Source organism: Hyperolius riggenbachi, chromosome 5 (genome assembly GCF_040937935.1).
Source record: "Hyperolius riggenbachi isolate aHypRig1 chromosome 5, aHypRig1.pri, whole genome shotgun sequence".
Taxonomy (NCBI): domain Eukaryota; kingdom Metazoa; phylum Chordata; class Amphibia; order Anura; family Hyperoliidae; genus Hyperolius; species Hyperolius riggenbachi.
In genome coordinates, this window is record NC_090650.1 from 56,283,692 (window position 1) to 56,308,745 (window position 25,054).

A 25,054-nucleotide genomic window follows, 5' to 3' on the forward strand; every position below is an offset into this window, starting at 1 on the left:
CATAATGAATACAATTTCTTACTTTTTACAATATTTGTTTATGGATTGTGTATTCAGGGTTTGCCCATTGTACAATCTTTCCTCTCCCTGATTTACATTCTGAAATTTATCACTGGTGGTGACATCTTTACCTCTGCCAGGTGATCTGTACGGAATGTCCATGACTAAGGCCTCGTTTACGCTTAATCAGTTGCTCTCAGTTATAACTGAAAGGACAACTGATTTTCAAACTAATGCCCATGGTTTCCTATGTCTCAGTTCACAGTTTAAAGGGGAACTCCAGTGAACATTTTAGTGTTGGCAGGTGATGTAGCTGCTGCATGGTTTTTGACAGTTGGAAACAGCTGTAACAGCTATTTTCCACAATGCAACAAGCTTCACAGACAGAAAACTGCCCAAAAAAGTACGTACTTTTCTTGTGGGAGGGGTTTCTTGTGGGAGGGGTTTCACCACAATATCAGTCATACAGCGCCCCCTGATGGTCTGTTTGTGAAAAGGAATAGATTTCTCATGTAAAATGGGGGATCAGCTACTGATTGGGATAAAGTTCAATTTTTGGTCGGAGTTTCTCTTTAACGCGTTTTAACTGAAATCTTTTTCACAATGCACTGCTATGTAGAAGAAAAAAACGCATACCAACTGATTAAGTGTAAATGGGGCCTTAAGCTGGCCACTAACGGTCCAATTTCTAGCGAAAAATCGTTCGAGCGATCAGAAATTCTGATCGGACGAAAAATCGTTCAGTACACCATCTACTAACCAATCATTGCTTCCGATCTATCACGTCCACCAAGAAAATCCAAATTTTCGTTTGACGAAAATTCATTCGGGCGACATTTTTTTCACTCGTTCATAATCGATTGTGTCCACCAATGGAGATTATTTAAAACCAATCCGATCAGAATTTCTGATCGCTCGAACAATTTTTCGCTAGAAATTGGACCGTTAGTGGCCAGCTTTAGAGTCCTATGCACAGAGGGACATACTGTTGCAGTGGAGAAAAGCCGTTATTTCCCACAATGCAACAAGTTTCACAGACAGCACACTGTCAGGGCCATGGTCATTACATCACGCTGTGGGAGGGGTTTCACCACAATATCACTCAGCCATACAGACCCCCTTGATGATTTGAGAAAAGGTGAAGGTTTCTTGAGGGAAGTGGGGTATCGGCTACTGATTTGAATTAAGTTTTGTCCTTGGTTAACGTTCCTCTTTAACCTCAAAGCTATGGAGCTTTGCTGCATGACTATAAGTGCTCCAGTCTCGCCCCATGTCCCTAAAACACTGGTAGGTTAAAAACAATGGAACCACCCCACCCCTCCCCTGGATGTACTATTATTCAAGGCAGTGGATGGTTTCTAAAGACCGGTGCAAAGAAATCAGGAGTAAAAATGAAGCTGCTGCCCAGAGCAACTAATCGAGTTTCTGTTAAAGTTTCCCAGTGTTCAAACGATGTACTCGCACCATTATAACTTCCCAGATTACAATGTTGTTGTTTTTTTTTTGTTTTTAAACTGTTAGTGTTTATTGTTTAATAAAAGCAATTTTACTTTCCTCCTAGAGCCTTTTTTACGTAGTTGAATTGAAGCTATGCCACTCTATGGCCCAGGGCCTACTACAAGCACTTTTGTAGCACTTGCCAATCGCCAGCGATTGGCAAAAAGCTATGGCAGTGAAACTCTGTGGGGGTGGTTCCACTGTCAAAATCGCCAGTGCTTGTGATCAGTGATTGGGCTACAGCATTGTTGGTGCGATACAGTTTGAGGGAATGCAGGCAAAATAGCATTCCTTCAGCAACGCTTCAAAAATCACTGTTAAATTAAATTGGGATATGCCAGCCCTTTTCTTTTCCTTTGACCTACAAAGCTCATGCAACAAGCTTATTTGTTAAGCAGACAAAAGAAGAATCTTATCTGAATGAATGGTGTAACAACCGTCTTCTGATATCTCATAAAAATGACTGTATTTGCCTTCCTAATTGGGTGGACACTTTCCCTGGAACCCTTTTTGCATGTACGCCTGATACTGACCCCTGCAGTGGTGTAGAGCCCCATGTATGAGCAAGTATGTGCTTCCATAACAGCACATATGCTGTTATGCGCCTTCCATAACAGAAAGTCTGGCCAAGATCAAAGACCCATTAAGGCTCAGTATAGCGCTTTTGTGCTGAGCAGATGGCGTTAATATGATGATGATGCACTTTGTGACCTTACCACCAGTTAAAGTGAACCCAGAAGCATTCTTAGCCCCACCAGGGCATCTCAAAAGCACATTAGAAATGCATGCTAACAATGTGGCTCATTACTTTAAAAAATTCCATTCTACTTCTTCTTTTTACATATAAGTGTGTTAGAGGCTTTTATTACCCAATTTCCATGACCTGCCCTCTGCAGACAGATAAGGACTGCTCCAATTAGTAGTAGCAGTGAGCAAACAAATGCTTTCATCTGCAGGGTGGATAGCGCACTGTGCTTCAAACAGTTCAGAAAAGTCACACTTCATTATATTCACACCTTCCCCTGGATAAATTAGTGCAGATGGAAGGGGAGGGGGGCAATGGCAGCTCCTACAGCTATTAGAAACCAGGACAAACTGTAGAAAAAAAAAAGCTGCTTGGAACCCTTAAAGAGTAACTGTTAGCCCCCAAAGTGAAATTTAAATCTCTACAGCAATGTTTTATTTAGTATTAAAGTGATCCAAAAAGCCAATGCAGAACTTAAAAATCAATATAATTTTGTTACTATGTAGCCTTTTGCCCAAGCTAATGACGCAAAGCCGCATATCTGATACTGATGAGCATGCAGAGCATGCCTATGTCTGCCCGACCCCCTCTCCCCCCCAGGACCAGGTGCCGATCTATTTGCACCACAAACAGCTGACCGCTCTGACAGGGAGAGAGAGCGGCAGCACTTCCAGTGCAGCCACGCAGAGCAGCCGCTGCCGAGTCACATGTGAGACATGTGAGAGAGATGCACGGTGGCAGCTGCTCTGCCGTGGCTGCGCTGGAAGTGCTGCCGCTCTCTCTCCCTGTCAGAGCGGTCAGCTGTTTGTGGTGCAAATAGATCGGCACCTGGTCCTGGGGGGGAGAGGGGGGAGAGGGGGGTCGGGCAGACATAGGCATGCTCTGCATGCTCATCAGTATCAGATATGCGGCTTTGCGTCATTAGCTTGGGCAAAAGGCTACATAGTAACAAAATTATATTGATTTTTAAGTTCTGCATTGGCTTTTTGGATCACTTTAATACTAAATAAAACATTGCTGTAGAGATTTAAATTTCACTTTGGGGGCTAACCGTTACTCTTTAAAGACTGCTATGACCCTCTATATAGGATCCCTTTATCTTTTGTCAAACACTTCCTGTAAGAGACATTTCATTTCTACTTAACTAAAAGTTGGTTATTAAAACTCAGCAATGTTTTGATCATATATGTATTTTCTACTAAACTGTGCTCATCCCAACTTGTCACCCTGAATAACAGATACGACACGTGGGAAGAGGAGTCAGGAGTGTGACGGCGTGGAATACATATTTATTTCAAAGCACTTGTTTGAAGCAGACATTCACAACAACAAGTAAGTTAGTTGGTCCATCTCAGCAAGTTGTTTTCTTATTTTTTCATTGGGATAGAATGTTTTGCAAAACTGACTTTAGCCATTTTGTGTGATTACCTGCTGCTTATTATTTTGTTGCAACTTTATAAAATGAAAAAGACATGGGTCAAATATTTTGCATTTGCTGTTTTCTGAAAAGCTGATAAGTTCACTGCGAGGGATTGTCAATGAGATGCAAATAATTCTGACTTGATTCAGATTTTATGCACATTTTCATGCAACTTGTGCAGCTATAAAATGTACCAAACAAATCCTGGAATAGCTTTATTCTGTTAGCCGCGATCGCCGCTAGCAGGTTGTTTATGTAGCTCCGCTCCGCTCCATAACTCAGCCGGGATATACACGCATCAGCGCGAGCGATCCCTGCTTATCTCTGCCCACGGCTCTTGACTCCGATCAGCGTTTAGGAGGTCCTGGGGCTGCCACCTTCCCCATGCCTATCGGCGTTAGGCAGTTGGTAAGGGGTTAAAAAAACATACCGAAAAGTTAATTTGTTTTATCTCAAATTAGCCATAGGATTAAAATACCTGCTAGATAATTCTCAGGGGAGGTCATCGGTCTGGGCCATCTCTGTAGAGAATCTTGCATATGTAGAGCTTCCCCAGTACATCCAGAGTGCTGGATCATTCCAGCCGAGCACATTGTTCCCCTCCTTACCCATCTCGCCCAATGCTGCTCCATTATACTCTGCACTGTGGTCCAGATCCCACCCTCCATAGCAACAGATTTGTTGCTAGCCTTCAGGTTACCCAACACTTCTGTACAGCACTCTGACCTGAACAGTTGTCTGGGGGATTCATTCCCAATCTCTGCTGGTGACATTTCTTGTGTTTAAATGCACCTTTACGGTAGGACAGGGACACTAGAACATGACTATGGTAGGCAGGGGCATAACTAGGGGGTCCAAAGGTGTGGTGGGAGGGGGGACTATTAACCTTCCCTCCCTTCAATACTCCAGATCAGGTGTTTTTGTGGCTACATGTTATGAGTGTGAATATCCTATTGGACTCACTTGTTTCATGAGCCTAGAAAGAATGGTCTCCAGGCTGTGAGGGACACCAAGAAAAGGCAAAGAAAGGGTTGTGAACATTAAAGACTCTGTAACAAAATGTTCAGCCTTATTTCTTCTATCCTATACGTTCCTATACCTGTTCTAATGTGCTCTGTCTTACTGCAGCCTTTCCTAGTTGCACAGTGGCTGTATTATCTCTGTTATATAATATAATCTTCTTTCCTCTGATGGCTTTGTCGGGCTCAGGCTGGAATGTGCTGTTCTGCTTGTGATAGGATAGAAGCTATACACACCCTCTCCACGCCCCCTGCAGGCTCTGTGTGAGTCAGACTGAGCTTCTCTCAGCCTATCACATGCCATGTCTTTTGTTTGTAAACACTGCTTAAAACTGGCAATTATAAGCCAGGATTGCAGCAGGGAGTGGCAGAAACAGCACAGAGGGGCCCAGGAGAACATAATGAATAGAATGGTATGCTTTTTATTGTAAGAATTTTAGAGTACAGATTCTCTTTAAGGGGCCAAATCAAAATTTTCATGGGTGCATCATGATTTGTAGTTATGCTTCTTATGGTGAAGTTTAGATGGTAAGCTGTTCCAGGGGACAGCCAGTGACATGACTTTGGACTCTGCAAAAGATGTCAGAACTGTATAAATTTGAACCAAAACACACCCAGCTATTTGATCAAATGATCACATGGGTAACAAAGAGTAATTTGAATGGTATTTTGATAACCCCCCAAAGACTCCAGACAAGATGCTAATCTTGATATTGGGAATTAATTTGGGAACATCAATATATACTAGATGAATCCCAGTTAGAATGAATTTGTATTGAGTCAAATCATTTGATAATCCATAAAAACATGCATTTTATTACATCTTAAAAAGCACATAATTGCACTTTTGATTTTTTTACATAAATCATCACAACACACACATATACATTTTTCATATTCTGCCACAGTAACAAGATCATCCAATATGGGTGACTTAATAACGGAAGAAATGTCCCTATATTTCCTCCTAGACCTTACAAGGTCTGCTGGTTGAACCCTGAAGGAACATTAGTGCCCGTATTGCATTCTATTTAAATATTTGTGATATGCCTGTCGAGACCATGAACAAATATTCTCGAGGCGTTTCGTGAACCATAGAGCTAGTATTGTTCACTTCTTCAGGAGTATAGCTTTTTCCCGGCTACTTAAAAGTCGTGCAAATATTTAATGCCCCATTTGTATCCACCTATAGTAAAACCTTTCCCACTTAATTGTTCCATAGAGATAAAACTCAACATAGATGATCAATATAATCCCTCATATCCATAGAGATATCAACTCCCTGGACATGATTAGTCCTGTTCACATATGAATTCACTGGACAGCTGATGTACATCAGAATTTCCCAGCTTCAATAATATTTTTCTTGCCTTGCTATCTGCATGGCAAGATGGCGTGAGTGGATGGGCTTTAGCGTGCGTTTATACTGTATAAACGCATAATAAAATAACTGTAGGTATTCAGGCAAACACAGCTTATGATATTAGTACACAGCAAACCAAAATATGAAAAACTCTTCATTTAAATTTTTTTATTGGTGACTCGTTATCTTTAAAGAAAACCTGTAACAAGAAAAAGTTCCCCTGGGGGGTACTCACCTCGGGTGGGGGAAGCCTCCGGATCCTATTGAGGCTTCCCCCATCCTCCTGTGTCCCACGGCGGCGGCAAAAAAGCTCCCGAAACGAAGTGGGATGTAAATATTTACCTTCCTGGCTCCAGCGTAGGCATAGCATTGGCTCTCCGCTCAGAGATGGGTGGAAATAGCCGATCGCTGTCGGGCTGCTCTATTGCACGGGCACAAATCTCCTGCACCTGCGTTGTAGAGCGGCCCCGACGGAGATCAGCTATTTCCGCCTATCTCCGTGCTGAGAGCCGCAACAGCGCCCCCTCGGGAGCCAGGAAAGGTAAATAAATGTAGCTTGTAAGGCTTGTCGAGGGAGGATTCCGGGACACTTCGGGGGAGCCAGCGCTGGATTGCCTGCAGCTACAGGGGAGGGGGAAGCTTCATTGGGACCCTGAGGCTTCCCCCTCCCGAGGAGAGTACCCCCAGGGGAACTTTTTTTTGTTACAGAGTCTCTTTAAGCTGTTGCCTTGAAGGAATCGTCTTGGAAATACTAATGAGCTTTTAAAGGTCATGCAGGATCATAGGCCTTAGCAGAACTTGGTCGCGTTCCACTCTGGACAGTGCCAGCAATACCAGAGGCTGTAAGGATTCTCTTTATCCTTATGCATTATTTACAGAAATGTTACAAATACACGACTGTTCTAGGCTTGTTTAATGGAATAAGTTGACTTGATGATCTGTGCTCGGGAGGAGAGGGGGTGACTGTGGAGATTATGGGCAAACAGCCGGGTGTTATTTTTCACATTAATTGCACATCCCCGAAAGCTGGAAGTTGACCCTGGCAGCCTCCATTCAGAGCCACTAACAAGTTTCATTATGTGAAACATCAACACAGTTTGTCATTTCTGTCAACAGGACATCAGTATAGATGATCTTATTTTTGTGCAGTGACTCATTGACCGTGGCAAGTCTTGCGGGCTTTACCCTTTGACTTCTGACATTTCAAAATGACTTAAGAAAACCTGTAAAAGGAAATAAGAATAAAAGTAAAAGGGTAGATTTCTAGTTACCTTCTGTTCCTGATTTCGAGGACTGAGTCCTTCGTTTCAGTGACTTGACCCCGGTAGCTTAGAACTTTCCCAGCCAATGCAGTATAACATATTCACCCGCCTCAACTGATTACAGCCAATTTGTACAAAACTGGGAGCATGATAAAAATACACACAGTCAGAGGTGGATGCATTTGATTTTGGCGCCACACATTAGGCCGCCAGCAAAGCGTTACCTCTGTGGGACTATTATCGGCAAAGATTTCATAATTTGTTCCCTGTCATTCAACTATCCCATCCCTGTAATGAAATCCCCTTTCTCAATGCCCAACCTCCCAACATTAATGTTAACCTGTTATTGACACCTTATCCTCACCGTTCCCTTAAAGTGAACCCGAGGTGAGAGTGGTATGGAGGCTGTCATATTTATTTCCTTTTAAGCAATACCAATTGCCTGGTTGTCCTGCTGATTTTCTGCTTCTAATAATTTCAGCCATAGACCCTGAACAAGCATGCAGCAGATCAGGTGTTTCTGACATTATTTTCAGATCTGACAAGATTAGCTGCATGCTTGTTTCTGGTGTAATTCAGACACTACTGCAGCCATATAGATCAGCAGGGCTGCCAGGACACCGGTATTGTTTAAAAGGGAATAAATATGGCAGCCTGCATCTCACTCTTATCACGGGTTCACATAAAGGACAACTGTAATGAGAGTGATATGGAGGCTGCCATATTTATTTCCTTTAAACAATACCAGTTGCCTGGCTGTCCTGATGAGCTACTTGGCTGCAATAGTGTCTGAATAACACCAGAAACAACCATGCAGCTAATCTTGTCAGATCTGACAATAATGTCAGAAACACCTGATTTGCTAATGCTTGTTCAGGGTCTATGGCTAAAAGTATTAGAGGCAGAGGATCAGCAAGGATAGCCAGGGAACTGGTATTGCTTAAAAGGTAATCAGTATGGCAGCCTCCATATCCCTCTCACTTCAGTTCCTTCCTTTAATGTTAACCACTTTAACCCACTCTTGGCACAAAACCCTTATGCTTAGTACACACCATGCAATTTCCCATCAGATTTCAGGTCGAATCGATCATTTCCAACAGGTCCGTTCTGATTTCCTGATTTTTCTGATCATTTCTGTACAAAATTGATCAAAATGACAATCGAAAATTAGATCGGAACTGTCGGAAATTATCAATTCGACCCAAAATCTGACGGAAATTGCATGGTGTGTACCAGGCATTACACCCACCTTTTAACATTTACATCATCCTGATGAACAACTCTAACTGTTAATACCTATCTCGCCCAGCCCTATCGCCTCATCTTCCTAAATGATACCTAATTAATAACCCTGACTGATAATCACCTTTTGTTGACTTTCTCCTCAGCGCTGTATCCAAAAATCTCAATAATTAGCGCTTCAGCTGCTGTATATGATAGTCATGCACAAGTCACCTTATGTTCTTGCAGCAGATAATCCCCTCCCACCAACTACCAAAGCTGACTATTAAGTAGCCATAACCAGGGCCGGTTCTGGACTTGTGAGGATGTGCCTCCCCCGAATTGGAATGATCACACAGCACCCGACAATTTGCCTCCAAAAAACACCCTCAGTATAGGTAGGTAGCCAGGTATAGGTGCCCCCAGTGTTGGGAGCTAGGTACAGTTACCCCCAGTGTAGGTTAGCCAGGTGCAGTTGCCCCCAGTATAGGTTGGCCAGGCACTCTCTTCACTTCCTGTTTCTGCCTGGTGCTGTCCCCAGACTGCCGCCTGAGGAAGTCGCCTCACTTGGCATCATGGGCGGACCGGGCACGGCCAATAACAAGCATGCTCAGACATGACTATCAGATGTAACTGATTGAAGAATCACCTGTCACACACCACCACAAATCCAGCCCTCCTCATGTGTCCGTGTCACCGTACCAGGTGACAATGGCGCATGTTGTGATGATGCTTTATGCGCCAGTGCCACATGGTACAGGCACCTGCTTTTACTCGTGACACTGGGGGATGCCAGGATTCACAGCGACGTGACAGGTGAGCATTCAGCACTGCACATGGGCTCGGGGGGGGGGGGGAGAGGGCACGCATATACACTTGGGAGGACACTGGCCGGCGGTCCGTTGGTAATCGTTGTATCCAACATCCTTGCCACTGCTCGCCCAATCAACCAAGATTTTCCATCATTTCCAAAGTATCCCTTTGATGGATTTAGTCTGGAGATAGATCAAAAAATCAATCCGGATGGCCATGTTGCGGCACCATTTCTCTTTCAATCTGATAAAATTATCAGATCGAAAGGTTGATTGGCCAGCAAAATTGAGTGGTTTATGGGCACCCTAGGGCCAGTCTTTGGTATCGGAGTTTCCACCTATCATTTGTCTCGGTAGAGTCGCAAGGTTCCGCCGTGATATTTATTTGCTTCACTGACCTGCTCATTAAAGTGTACCAGAGACGATTAACAATAAAAGTTTTATACATACCTGGGGCTTCCTCCAGCCCCATAAGCTCAGATCACTCCCATGCCGCCATCCTGAGTCTTCTCCAGCTCTGGTATCAGACACCGTAACTTCAGCCAGTGCGGCCAGTTTGCTCAAGAGAAGTGCGCTCTCTACGTATCTCTCCGTCAGGTATGTATAAAACTTTTTTTGTTAATAGTCTCTGGAACCTGAAGCGAGTAAAATTATTTAAAATAAACACATGACGTAGCTGCAAATGAATATTACGTACTAACCTCAGCGTCAGTTCCTCTCCGAAGCTCACCATTTCCTTCTTACAGTGATCACTTCCAGTTCTGACAATATTTTGAAATATACCAGTTGCTGTCAGTTATATATCAGTAGCTGTCAGTTACAACTGAATGTGCAAGGTAATGTCCACGTTTCCCCATGGCTCAAGTGGGCGATATTACAGTTTAACAGTGTGCTGACCAGGAAGCTGTTATGGGCTAATGGCCATTTTCAAAATTAAGGACAGAGAATGAAATTGATCACAACAGACAAACAGGATGCAGGAGAGGAGAAAGAGATTGATGAGTAGACTATACAGGAGGTATGTATGACGTCTATGTTTATGTTGAATTTTATTTTCAGTTCAGGTTGTCTTTAAGGCTGTGTTCCCACTTGTGCCAGTGTAGTGTCCGCACCGATGGTCCGGCTGTAGCCCAGGACAGATGCGTTATCCACCATAGGCTGTATGGGGGAATGTATCTGCCTGGCCAGGATTATCTCGGCCTGCACAGAAGTGCTGTCTGCTTACTTCACGGATCTGTCGTAGTATGACAAGTGTGAACAGCTCCTATTTATAAAATAGGAGCTGTTCATTGTTCATTTAACAAAATGTCCATTCTCAGCTCAGGTAGGGACACAGCCTTAGAAGCTATGGATAGCTGAGGTCAGAGACCATAACAGAGCTCTTGTTTCCAGCAATGTTCAGAGACTTTTTGCTGGATCTACTGGTTTCATACGGGGCTTCTTGTTTTCAACCTGGCCACACTGACAGCCATGAGCAGAGTTGCCCTTTAACAGCCGCCACCAAGTAAGAGCTTGCCCACCCCTAGGATCCAACACTGGCTTGGCAGACCGCGCTCTGCAGATCATGTGTTTCATATCTTACCTTATCTTGTTTTGGTTTTTAAGCAGCAGATAAGCGTTTATGGCAGATAATCTGCCATCTTCTCTCTGTCAACAGTTCCAAAGCCTTCCCGCTTTACTTGCTGGCAGCCAGAGGCAGCTATACCTCAGCGTGCAATGAAATTTCAGTAGTTTCAATTGTTTAACTTCTCCAGCCTTTTATTGCAGAGCATTAGCTCAGACAAAGAGGTGATGGAAAACATTAGTGGGCTCTTAAGCCGAAGTGTTTTTTCTTTGCCGGTTAACTGTAACACTAGCAGGTGTTACTGATTTTAAAATGTAAAATACAAGGTTTATATATATCTATATATACGCTGAAAAAAGAAGAAAGAAAAAAACTGACACGCTAAAGGACTTGGCAGGGCTTTTTTCTTCTAAAACATGGTAAGATAACATAGAAATCCTTCTGCTTCTAATTTAACTTTATGAAAGATTTAGCAAACTTCTCTTGCCTTTGCTCAGACTAACCGGGTTTTATTTTTCTTCTCGATTCGATAAGGTTTATTGAGTACGGCGAGTATAAGAACAATTACTACGGCACAAGCATCGACTCTGTACGCTCCGTGCTGGGGAAAAACAAAGTGTGCTTACTGGATATACAGCCCAGTGTAAGTATCATTCATGTAATAAATACCTTACTGACTGATGAAAGAATTGCCCAGCAGTTTTGTTCATGAAAAAATAAAGTTTCTGTGAAGAGAAGGGGGGGAAAGCATTATTGGCTATATCAGCCAATTAGAAGTATGCTTTCACGTTCTAATGTACATTGATCAAGTGGAAGTTGGGTTGTGATTGGTTTTCTTGTTTTTTGCCCTTTTCGCACTAAAACCGGAACCACAGTCTGGAATCACATACAATTAAAAATCTGTACCAGATCCTTAGTGACAATATACTGTATTTTTCAGACTATAAGACGCACTTTTTCTCCACCAAAAGTGGAGGGAAAAAGTCAGTACTTTTTACAGTCCTAATAATACATATTCTGACCGACGCCTATGTGTGTCCTCTGTCCCCATGTGTCTTCCGTTTGGGGCCATTCCATGTTTCCTGCCCCCTCCCATGTCCCCTGTCCTCTTTTCCCCTTCCTATTTCCCCCGGTGTCTGTTTCCTGTGTACATACTTACACAGCTCAGATCAAAAGGAAGTAGCCATAGGAGACATCTACCAATCAGGCGGGGGGATGCTTCCCCAGACTGCCAATTACGGCCACTCACTGCTCCTGTCCTAATTGGAACCGTTGGTCTCAATGGCGTAACCATGGCTCCATAATTGGGGCCAATCAATGCACTCCCTCAGTAGCAGAGGAGGACACGGGGGACAAAGGACACAGGTGGACATGGGGATACCAGAGGACAGAGGGGGAGCACAAGGGGGACCTATTAATTTGGGGGGGGAAGGTCCATAAGACGCCCCTGCACTATAGGCGCTCCAGGTTCCGTATATTTTTTCCCCCTGATTTTTGTCCTGTAAATCTAGGTGGGTCTTTTAGTCCAGAGCATCTTATAGTCCGAAAAATAAAGTAGTTATCCTCCTTCCTGCCTTTGACCCAAAGTAATATCAACATGTCACACGCAATAAGCACGTTGCATTAATTCTTTTTTTTTTTCTTGCAATCAAAAATAAACTAACAATCTTTTGTGGCTCAGTGCGCCCACAGATGAGGTTTCCATGGAAATATGAACTGAAATATACTAACCCTCATAGACTTTCATAGACCAAAAAAAAAAAAATGTTTTGTGAACTTATAGTGTTGCCAATCTGTTGGAGCAGAGGAGAATTTTGACTGTAGCTCCACTTTAAAAACCTCCTTCAGGCTCAGTTTTTAATAACATTACTTATGCATGTTATCATGCATGAAATAATAACACACACACGTCCTGGTTAATCATTACCATCAACTAACAGGCACTTATGGGGGCATGCCTCTCTCCCACTAATGGAGAGCAGCGTGCAGTGGAAAAAGCAGGGCGCCAGTCATCCTCACTCCTTGCTCTCCATGCTGTGCTGCATCTTCCATAGGCTCCAGATGTGTGTCATCTGGCCTACATTTGATCATGTGCACGCATTGAGAGCCTATGGAATGTGTGTCATCTGACCTGCATCGGGAGCCTACGGAGGATGCAACAGAGCAGCCGGCAGCTGTATGGAGTGAAGAACGGTGACCGGAGCTGTATGGAGTGAAGAACGGTGACCCGAGCTCCGGTTTATATATACTGTGCTGCATTAGTGGGACAGAGGGGGGGTAAACCACTGATTGCTTGAGTTGTTAAGCATTATATGTGGTATTAGGCAATACCCCCCCCCCCCCCCAATACCAGATAACAGAGAATACAGTATATTGTATGTATGTACCACGTGAGGTATTCTTTCAGTGTAATGTAACCACTTTCGTGTCATGGGGCGAAGGCTTGCATTTGTCAGATTGACTTCTCTCCTTGCACCACTTGTCACATGACTGCAGAATGCCAATTACGGTTTGTTCAATAGCATTAACATGAAGGCCTTGGTCTCTCCAACTATGTGAATCACTGCACTGTGATTCCATGTGATTAAGTCAGGTGTGCTCCTAAAGGCCTGGAAATGGAGGATATAAGGCCTACACAGTGTCATTTTTACAGATGGGCTGGACAGCAAACTCAAAACAGACAGGTTAAGGACAGCAAATATTTTCTGTGAACCAGTTCACAGATAACTCTTCCGGTTTCCTCTGTTACATACTAGCCCAGAAACCTCCTGCTACACATTTTTCTTTCTGGACAGTTCTGTGGAATGGCACACTTTTTGTTTTGAAGCAGGGGTCCACTTAAACATATTACATTTTGAACGATTTAAGACAGGTCTCTTAACTCCTGTGTTTATGTCACATAGGCCTTCAAGGATAAATGACTGAAGGAAGGATCATAGCAAGCCATTGACAATAATGTTATGACTGACAAGCATACACATCGGGGAACATGCAGAGAGAGGAGGGGGCTGTTGAGGTCCCCTGGGGATGTGGGGGTGGGGAGAGCAGCGGTGAGTAATACTAAGGTCACTTAGACGCTCATTCCAGATATAACCTTTTGGCACACCCATGATATTGAATATATTTCACAGCTTTTTATAGGAGGTTCTTTTAAAGACTGAAAGGGAACCAGAGAGGAACATTAAAAAAAAAAAAAAAGAAAAAGCTTTTATACATACCTGGGGCTTCTTCCAGCCCCATAAGCCTGGATCGCTCCCACGCCGCCATCCTCCGCTTCCTGGATCGGCGGTACCGGGTCCCGTCACTTCCGGCGGACGCGGCCAATTGTCCGCATCACAGGAGCTCCCTCCATACCCGTATGCATGCGGCTGCGCAGTAAGCAGCCTCACGCGTACGTATATGGAGGGAGCCCCGTGTGATGCGGACAATTGGCCGCGTCTGCCGGCCGACTGGCGGCAATGACGGGACCCGGTACCGGCGGATCCAGGCAGCAAAGGACGGCGGCGTGGGAGCGATCCGTGCGTATGGGGCTGGAGGAAGCCCCAGGTATGTATAGAATCTTTTTCCTGGGGCCTCTGGTTCCCTTTAACACTCTAAGATCGGAATTTAACTTACCTAGACATGCTCTATTCAGATATTTTCAACAGAGACATGCCATCAAGACACAATTAGGAACGGCCAATGTTGTGCTGACACCTTCAAACTTAAAAAGACTACTCTTAAGTCAGGAAAAATCTAAACAAATCAACACCTTCCTCATGACCCAAGGTAATGATCAAAAAATACAAAACATCAGGGAAAAATGGCAAAAGGCTGACCCCTCCTTGATACAAGAGCATTGGAAAGAATTAGTGGAAATCTTCCCCAAAATAGTCATAACATCTAATGATAGGCTCATCAACATAAAATGGCTACATCAGGCATACATCTCCCCAGCACGTTTGTCCAAAATGAGTCCAATCCACTAAAATCGTTGTTTTAAGTGTAAAGCTCTTAATGCAGACTTCTTGCACTGTGTATGGCAGTGTTCATTGGTCAATAAGTACTGGAAGTAAGTGATACATTTTATTAGAGACTAGTGACCTTAGCCTGTTTAAAAAAGGGCTAGGTCTGTCACTGCGCGCCTGCCGCACGCATGTGCGCACCCGCCCATCGCACACACCTGCTGCGCTTGCACCCGCTGGTCCACTGCACACACGCCCGCCCCGTCCTCCCCTTCAGTTGGGTTTTATTATAGAGGATAAGCTTTCTCTACCAGTTATCCTTGACTTTAAACTTTGCATGTTGGGAATGGTGGAAGATCTGGCCTATTCTAAGAATCAGCTAATCCTGCTAAGAATTTTATTATTTTATGCTAGGAAAAATATAGTCTTGAAATGGAAATTACCATCTCCCCCCTTTCTGGTGGAATGGAAAAGACTAATTAACCAGCCCTACCGCTGTTTAAGCTCATATATCAAGTGAGAAACCAATTCACAAAATTCAACAAAGTTTGGAATAGATGGATTGACGCCTTAGATTCCATGATTCCCAATTTGGATATTAATATTTCAGTCCCAGACTACCAGTGATATAGCTAGAAATGTTAAAAGCTATACTGATTGAATGCATATACTTTGTGTCGGATTTGCCCCAAGAATTATAAATTATATGTCAATATTCCACCTTGCTCAATAACTAGTCAATTGCTAGTAATACTGTACACTTACTATGTCTTTATTGGTCACCAACCGGACAGACTGTAGTTTTTACTTGTTTTATTTTATGTTATGTTCTTTTTACTTATGTGAAAAATACAAATAAAAATTCTCTTATAAAAAAAAAAGGTCACTCAGACGCACCCTCATTGTTAATAGAGACAGTATAGCTGCCCTTTAAGCGTATTCTTGAATGAGAAGTCTAATACTTATGGAAAATGCTGAGGTAGCATGATGTTAATAGTCAATCAGGAATATAGCTCTGGGGGAACAGTGGGATTATTTCTGCTGACTGGATAGAATAGCACAGCAAGTGGCCTGACCTGCCCAGATAGCGAGAACAATACGCTGGGGTTCATCTTGAAATGTAATAAAGGGTGTATTCGGCTTTCTGACTGCAGGTGACACATCATAGTCCTCTTCATCGGCTGCATTTATCTGACAGGACATCAGTATGAATGAGCTCTCCCTGCTGCCGGTATAATGGCTGCGCTCTGAAGAGATGGATAGGCTCAGGCCAGCATTCCACAGGGCTGTAACATTCTGCAGACACTTGCTGCGGTGAAAGGTGTTCCCTCCATATTCTCTCTGTATAGCTTCACCTCATGTCTCACAGCAGCCCAGCCAAGGATCGCATGCTAGTAATGTTATCCAGGACACAGAGTTCCTCTAAGGCAAAACACCTGAGCGATTACAACTTTATCTTTTTCTCTTTGCCTTATTTTCAGTGGATATTAAAGTGGAACACAGAAAATGATTCATGGATACCCACTTTTACGTTAAATAACTTGGGTTCAGCATTAGAAACTCTTCTTATAACTATATATTGCTGTGTATTGGTATGTAGCCCGGCCCTCCCACTGAGGCTTAGCATAGACTATTTTGCTTCTCCCCTCAAGCATTCTGGGAGACCAGAGACCTTTTTTACTGGCTTTAGAACTCTCAGTAAATTTACATTCCGCAGAGATTACCTGCCAGTACTAAAGTTGCCGCTTGTGATACATTTCAGAAAGTAAATCAGATGGAGAAAATATTTTACAATGGATAAACTCTGACTAAATAATTTATTAATGCATATTGTAAAAAAAATTACAATTTTATTAACTATTATTTTGATTACAGTTCTCCTCTTTAAAGTGTGTTTTCAGGCACGGAAGTCCTTATCTGGTCTCCCGTAGTCCTGACCTGGTCTCCCGTAGCCCTGTCCTTTTCTCCCGTAGTCCTGACCTGGTCTCCCGTAGTCCTGACCTGGTCTCCCGTAGTCCTGACCTGGTCTCCCGTAGTCCTGACCTGGTCTCCTGTAGTCCTGACCTGGTCTCCCGTAGTCCTGACCTGGTCTCCCGTAGTCCTGACCTGGTCTCCCGTAGTCCTGACCTGGTCTCCCGTAGTCCTGACCTGGTCTCCTGTAGTCCTGACCTGGTCTCCTGTAGTCCTGACCTGGTCTCTCATAGTCCTGTCCTGGTCTCTCGTGGTCTCCCGTAGTCCTGTCCTGGTCTCTCGTAGTCCTGTCCTGGTCTCCCGTAGTCCTGACCTGGTCTCCCGTAGTCCTGTCCTGGTCTCCCGTAGTCCTGTCCTGGTCTCCCGTAGTCCTGTCCTGGTCTCCCGTAGTCCTGTCCTGGTCTCCCGTAGTCCTGACCTGGTCTCCCGTAGTCCTGACCTGGTCTCCCGTAGACCTGACCTGGTCTCCCGTAGACCTGACCTGGCCCTCTTTAGTTCTTATCTGGCCCGATGTTGTGCTGGTCTGCCACTCCATATTTCTGATCTTATCCTCCTAAGTTCTCATCTGATCCCTCATATCTTTGATCTGGGTCACTGTAATTCTAATAAAGCTCTCTGTAGCCCTGTTGTTTCCCACTGTAGTCCTAATCTGGGTCTCAGTTGTACTGATCTGGTCTTCTGTAGTCTTGATCTTATACCAGTACTGATATCTCTTTTTAAAAATCTTGTTTCACTCTAATCTCAATATAGGCAAGTACCACTTGCGAAGATCTCACAGATGCTGTATAGACACAAAAGATCAGTATCTGCAAAAGATCTGTTCCTGCCACAGATCCGTTCCTGCAAATTGCATTCATAGTCTGAGATCTGCAGATCATCATACACACCTTGTTTAACTGACATTCATCTGCAGATCTGAAAATCCATCCTGGTGGATCTGATCTGCAGATGAATGTCTGTTAAACAAGGTGTGTATGAGGATCTGCAGATATCATAGACTATGAATGCATTTTGCAGAAACGGATCTTTTGCAGATACTGATCTTTTGAATGAGTACAGCATCTGATTGTGCAGCATCTTGCAAAGAATTCTGTCTGATAGGGAATTCAGCTCCATAGAATAGACTGTGTAGGTATGGCTCTCATACTACATGGAAGGGGGTAAAATTGGTCTGTGATCTTTCATTTTCAAAAGACTATGGTCTGATGTGTGTATGAGCCTTTAGGCTCAGAATGCCAAGGCACTCTGGAGAAGCTGTGGGTGTGGTTCGTTTAGTTTATAGGGAATCAGAGTATTAAAACAAAACCAAAAAAGTATTTGGCTTGATGAATAAACTATATGAAAGGAACACAATTATGCAATGAGTAAAAGTTTATCTCGGATCCACTTTAAGAAGTTCCTTGTCCAGCAGGGTGGCATTGGGCAGCACCCTGCTAAGCCTGCTCCCATGTCTATCCATTGCTATATACTCTCCACTGTAGACGCTCTCATTGTTTTAGTGTAGAGGCCTTCAGTAGCCCAAAAAAATTGTGAAGTTTCACATGCAGTTGATACTTCCTTGATTTAAATGTAAACTGAAGTGACAGAATTTGTACAGTGTTGTTTTCATGTTAGAACAAAACTCCTGGCTTTTGTACTGATTCTTTGCTTGTAAAAATGTTTCTGAATTATTTCCTCAGCATGAATGAACGAAGAGTGTGTCCTGACTCCATTGGCTGCTTGCTTCTTCCAGTTGTGACCCAGAATGCACTGCAATAAAAGGATTACCATGACAGCCAGACATTTAACATTTTTAAAAGGCAATAAAGATAGCAACCTCCATATTTCTGGCTTTAGGTTACTTTAATTATAATTAGAGACAGGCGCTCTCGCTTAACACTTAATGCAAGTGACCAGCTGCTCTCCTTCATGTTGCACTTTCTTGTTTTTACACGTTTATATTTGACGAGAGTTTTGCTTTCCTGTGTAGGCCTATCAAACATGAGGCATTGGGCACTTCAGGCACATCTTTCCAGTCCGAGCGCAAGGCACAGAGGAAAACGTGGTTGTTTGGCAGGTGGAGCCGGGACTTGTTTCTCCTCAGCATCTGGAAGGCCTCATGTCACCTGATTGGTTCAGCACCACACGGCTTCTACATTTCCCGTTCTCCTCATACCTGCTAGTGGTTGCTTCTTGTAAATGTCCTCTGTGATCTGTGCTGATCCTTTTATCCCATTTATAAGGTTCTCAAGCAGCTACTCCATAAGAGCTCACTTGGGAGGCTGTTAATTTAGTCTTAGTAAGATTTTATGGCCATTGTAGCGCAATTCCTCAGTTTTATAGTGCCCACCTGACTCAGCGAGTATTGGTCTCCTTGCGCTTACTCAGCAGTATCTCTCCTACTTGCCAAGGTTCTTGGATGGAGTTTTGAAAGTTATCATTATCCGTAGCTTTGAAGTCAGCGGGCGGCCGTCTTTAAAGAGCTGTTAAAGCGCACATCTAGCACGGTTACTGAGGCCTGCCTCTGCTCTGATGTGTGACAGTTCTGCGCTGTAGGAATAACTTGCTTATACCTAACACATATTTCTATGTGCTGAGACTTTTCACCACAGCCTGTAAACCAGAGAGCCCCATCTTTATAATCAGAGCCAGCTTTACATCAGAGGAGCCTGTAGCTACAGAAAACGCAGCACTTTAAAGTGTCCCTGAGGTAAACTTTGGTCATCTCTACTGAACATAAGATGGGGAAGTGCATCATGGGACATTACCACATGTGAAGACTGTACAATAAACTGATTTTGCTTCTAGATCACACATGTCAAACTCTGGACCGCAGGTTAAATCTGGCTCACAGAGCCATTCAATTTGGCACCCAAGAGTTTTCCCACTTTGCATTATGTTTGACCCACTGTAGACCACCAGGGAAGCTATATTGGAGGTAAAGTCCTAGATCAAAAGGGAAGCCATATGGGCAGGGAGGGGAAAAGCAATAGACGCCAGAGAACTATATAGGGAGGAGGGGTCACTACATACCAGGGAATTGTTTAGGGGTGTGAGGTGGGGGACCACTAGACACTAGGGAACTGTATGGGGAGGGAGGGGCCACTACACACCAGGGAACTGGATAGGAGAGGGGCACTAGACACCAAGGAACTGTATAGAGAAAAGAGGTCACTAGACACCAGAGAATTGTTTAGGGGATGGAAGGGGGCCACTAGACACCAGGGAACTGTATAGGGGACGAAAGGGGGCCACTAGACACCATGGAACTGTATGTGGGGGGCATTGAGACCAGGGAACTTTATAAGGGAGGGAGGTGGCCACTAGCCATTGAGGTTGGACCTCAACTTGATACCAGTGTTCAGTTAAGGCCTACTTTGTATTTGAGTTCGACAACCCCTGTTCTAGCTATACTCCCTGGAGATGGCTTCACTGACCAACAGAGAAGCTCAAGAGCTCAGATTACTTTACTCTCAGCTCCACTTACATGCTGCATAATATGTTCGCACTCCAATCTCATCAACTGCTAAAACGTGAGGCATACACATTGAGATTTCCAGATCCTTCCAAAATTGCTCCACAGCCCTGCTAGAACCCAGTCTGGAGGATATGATAGTATCTAAGCTAAATTGCAAAGAAAGGAGGAGTGATTGGCCAGCAGATTTTTTGACAAAATGGAATTCCACCTGAGTTAAGTGCCACAAAGACCCCTTGATTTGCCCATGTAGTCTGACTGTTTGGAACTTTTTTAATCTGAACACAGTTCATTTAGAGCTTGCCTCCACTGGGAGCCGCGGCTGTTTCTGTTTCAGCCGCGGCTCCCGTTCTGCTGCATAGCTCCAGCACAAATCACTAAGCCGTTCTAGGCACAGTTATAGTGATTCAGCTGCGTGCTGCAGAAATCTGCAGTATGCCATCCAGATTGGCAATGTAGTGTGATGTGGATGGCAAGCCACTGAACAGAGAAGCAGCGTTTACCCGTGCAGCTCACAAGCGAGGAAACTATGCTGATCTGATTATAGTGGAAACGGGCCCTTAATCTTAATATCATTTTGTGGTCGTGAATAGTTGTCTTCTTGCACCTAATATAAAGCATGCATTTGAAAGTGGCGTATTTGAGAGTGGTGGGCATGACCCAGTCTCCCTCAGGTTGTCTTTGGCAGAACAAACAGGATTACTGAACCAGCTTATTACGAGGGGAAATTACTGGATAAGGCTTTCTAGTCTTATTACCTTCACCGATGGGCATGAGGGAGTTGTCCAAAAGAAGTCATCACTGACCCCGTGTGCTCCACATGGCACATAGCCATACATGTGAACACTTTTTTTTCCCCTTAAAGTGAACCAGAGATGAAGCACCCTCATGTATTTTACCATATATATCAGTGGGAACATTAGAGAAAACAGCTGCCTTGCTCTCTGTTTCATTCTTCTCTGCTCTGATAAAATCCCTGACTAAGCATTCAGTTTGGCTTTGCTATAATGATTCAGCTATAATGATTCCTGAGCAAAGCCAGACTGAATGCTCAGTCAGGGATTTTATCAGGGCTTATAAGAAGCAGGCTGAGCAGTGAAAGATGAAACAGAGAGCAGGGTAGGTGTTTTCTCTAATGTTCCTACTGATATATTTGGTAAAATACATGAGGGTGCTTCGTCTCTGGTTCCCTTTAACTATAGTTCTGAATTGAGGCATTTCATGAGTGTGTGAAAGTAGAGTTGTACTTTAAACTATACTTTTTTTTTTTTTTTTTTTTACTATTGTAACCACCAAATAATGGTCACATATCTATTCCTCTGCTGTCCAGTTTCCGTTAAAGTTGCTAGTAGGGAATTGTCCCCTCTGTAGTAGCACACCGGGATATTACTGCAGAATAGGAATCCTCTTCTCTTCTCCATCAGATCATTACCAACTTCTTCTGCGTAGCATAATTCCCTCCCCAGTCTTGATTATTTTTGTGTGAATGTGCTTATGTGGGTATTTCCCCCAGTCAGGGGAAATAAAAACACCATCAGATTAGTTAAAACTAGCATGACATTTTTCTGACCTGCTTACTAAAAAACTATTAAAGAGAACCCGAGGTGGGTTTGAAGAATATTATCTGCATACAGAGGCTGGATCTGCCTATACAGCCCAGCCTCTGTTGCTATCCCAAACCCCCCTAAGGTCCCCCTGCACTCTGCAATCCCTTATAAATCACAGCCGCGCTGCTGACAAACAGCTTGTCAGAGCTGGCTGTGTTTATCTCTATAGTGTCAGTCTGCTGCTCTCCCCGCCTCCTGCAGAACTCCAGTCCCCGCCTGCATCCCTTCCCTCCCTGCTGATTGGAGGGAAGGGACGGGGGCAGGGACCGGAGCTATGCAGGAGGCGGGGGAGCAGCTGAGACTGACACTACAGATGTAAACACAGCCTCACAGCATGGCTGTGAATTATGAGGGATTGCAGAGTGCAGGGGGACCTTAGTGGAGTTTGGGATAGCAACAGAGGCTGGGCTGTATAGGCAGATCCAGCCTCTGTATGCAGATAACATTCTTTAAACACACCTCGGGTTCTCTTTAAGTGAGTAATACACAACATATTGCATAACAGAGAACTTGTGTGCAGTGGTGTTTTTTTTTTCTTTTTGCTACAGCCATAGTTCCCAACTGCCCCTTTCTTGGGAACCCAGGCCATCTGTCCCTCTGCCTCATTTGTCCCTCTTTCAGGACTGATTTACAGTTCTATGTAAACATGTATTTTTCTATTCAAATGTGTTTAATTGACTCTAAACTTTAATCCTTTAAATTGATATTTGATATTTTCAAATGTATTATTATTATTATTTATTGTATTTATAAAGCGCCAACATATTACGCAGCGCTGTTAACATGAAGGAAAATGAAGCAGCATAGAAAGGACCAGTGTGGTTTGAATTATAAAACAACATATTTTTCTTATGAAAGGTATGGGTGACTAGGGGTGTGCCGGGGGCGTGGTTAGTGTTTGGGCAGGGGAGTGGCTTAAAGAGAAACTGCAACCATCAGTAGCTGATACCACCTTTCCCATGAGAAATCTTTTCCTTTTCACAAACAGATCACCAGGGGGCTCTGTATGGCCGATATTGTGGTGAAACCCCTCCCACAGTGTGATGTCGGGACCATGGTTCTGACATCACAGTGTAGGTGCCTTGTTGCATTATGGGAAACAGCTGTTTACAGCGGTTTCCAACTGCCAAAAAAGCAAGCAGCATCTCCTTCCACTGACATCACATCACCTGCCAGCAATAAAAATGTCACCTTGTGATAAATGTCAGAATGCAAATCAGGGAGAGGAAAGATTTTACAGTGGGCAAACACAGCCTAAATCATTTATACATAATGTAAAAATGAAGCATTTTTATTTCATTATTTTCACTGGTGTTCCTCTTTTAAATGCCCCTCTTTCTTTTCTCAGAAAGTTTGGAGGTATGTTACAACTTCAGGATTACATGGACATAATTACTTGTCCTGATAGGCTATAAGACTCCAGCCTGGCCAAACAGAAAGCCATGTTGTAAATGCAGGTTGTCTTTACATGTGACTGATACGTACCAGTCATTCAGTCGGAACAAGCTCTGTAACAGAACTCTTGGGTCGCACATACTATTCCTTCACGGTGCTTTTCTTGACCTATTTCAACCAAATTCCACGTAAACTATGTTTCTGCCAGAAGACCAACACCATTAAAAAAAACTGGTTGATCTTCACGCTGGATAAACATCCCAGAAAGGGGAGCAAACACAACTTCTGAATTAAAAATTCTTGGACTTTCTATTCACCGAACGAGAGTGAGATCTAGAGAAAAAAAAAAAGAAAGAAAAATCGGTAAAAATTTCCAGGCCTTTCATTTTAATGTGACTTTCTGTCCAGATATGACATCACCCGGCAGAGTTGAAAGGGGAATTATTAACAGGCAGCAATGGTGGCTGACAGTGAACAAACGGACCCTGGACTTAGTACGAAATGAAAATATCCATTCCGTATGTTTACATAGGTCTGCTTGAAATCTAATTGCCACCAAATTCAAAAAGCAGAGTGTAAGCTTTGGGCATCGGCATGCCCTACTGGCTGTGGTACCCGCAGAGCCTGCCAAGCTGATCAGACTTTCCAGCACTGGCAGGCAGCGTGGAAATTAAAGCCTTCTAACCATTGAAATAACAGCAGATACAGTAAGTGTTTTAATGTTAGCCTACTAGCGTACATATTTGAGACGTGTAATATGTTTCTTATTACTGAATTCCTACGTTTCAAAGAGGGGGGAAAAAACACAACTGATATGTGATTTTTTTTGTCTTTCTGTTTTAATCCTCTGCAGAGCATAAAACACTTGAGGACGTACGAGTTTAAGCCTTACGTGATATTTATCAGTCCGCCATCTATCGAGCGCTTGCGGGAGACGAGGAGGAACGCCAAAGTCATCTCCAGCAAGGACGATCGGGCAGGGTCTAAACACTTTACAGTAAGTGGTGTGAAAATGATAATTAATGATAATAATAATAGTGATAGTACTTACTACAGCAAGCCTGGAGTGAAAAAAAGTATGATATAATGAATTGTATGTGTAGTACGGATAATGACTAGAACATTAGTAGCAAAGAAAAGGGTCTCATTTTTATTTTCAGTTATATAGCTTTTTTTTTTTTTTTTAGATATACATTGTATCGTACCGTACCGTACCGTTAAGCTATAAAACAAAGAAATAATGATCCTTTGAACTTTTTCTGCAGTAAAACCTTATCTCAAGCTGTCTCTTGCTTTTTCTTGGCTGTTTCAGTGCTTCACAAAACAGGAACTGTATTTGACCCAGAGGTTCAAATAGCTTAGAAAAGCTCTTTTGTATAGATAACTGAAGTTTTTTTAACTCTTCCTGTACTGGGAAACAATTTGTGACTCTCTTCGTTGCTACTAATGCGCTTTTTACACCCTGGGGGACGATGTCACACACCCGATCTAGCAGCTTCGACCACGATTTTGCAACATGCTCAACTGATGCATGCATTCAACGGATTTACTTGAATTATTGATTCGACGGACATGTTGCATCACCACTGATAATCATCCTGCAAATTCAGTCAGATAGTCTGATCTGCATGCTTGTTCAGAGTCCATGGCTAAAAGTATTAGAGGCTGAGGATCATCAGGACAGCCAGGCAATTTGGATTAGCTGCTTCTGGACCATGGTAATTGAAATCCACGCCTTGTTTGGGACCTGTTATCCATGCCAGGGCGTAAAGTTCAATTA

The 25,054-nt window shown here is 43.5% G+C and overlaps 1 protein-coding gene across 4 annotated transcripts in view; it reads left to right on the plus strand.

Moving 5' to 3' along the window:
* Positions 1 to 25,054, plus strand: part of MPP7 (MAGUK p55 scaffold protein 7) — a 508,595-nt gene that overhangs the window by 466,904 nt on the left and 16,637 nt on the right. For 3 of the 4 annotated variants that reach the window (XM_068235721.1, XM_068235723.1, XM_068235722.1), the window contains exons 15-17: positions 3,481 to 3,574; positions 11,438 to 11,546; positions 24,128 to 24,271. In XM_068235721.1, coding sequence (XP_068091822.1) covers positions 3,481 to 3,574; positions 11,438 to 11,546; positions 24,128 to 24,271 — 347 coding nt within the window. Of the gene's footprint in view, positions 1 to 3,480; positions 3,575 to 11,437; positions 11,547 to 18,497; positions 18,592 to 24,127; positions 24,272 to 25,054 lie in introns of those variants that run through there. The other variant, XM_068235724.1, reaches the window with a different exon arrangement.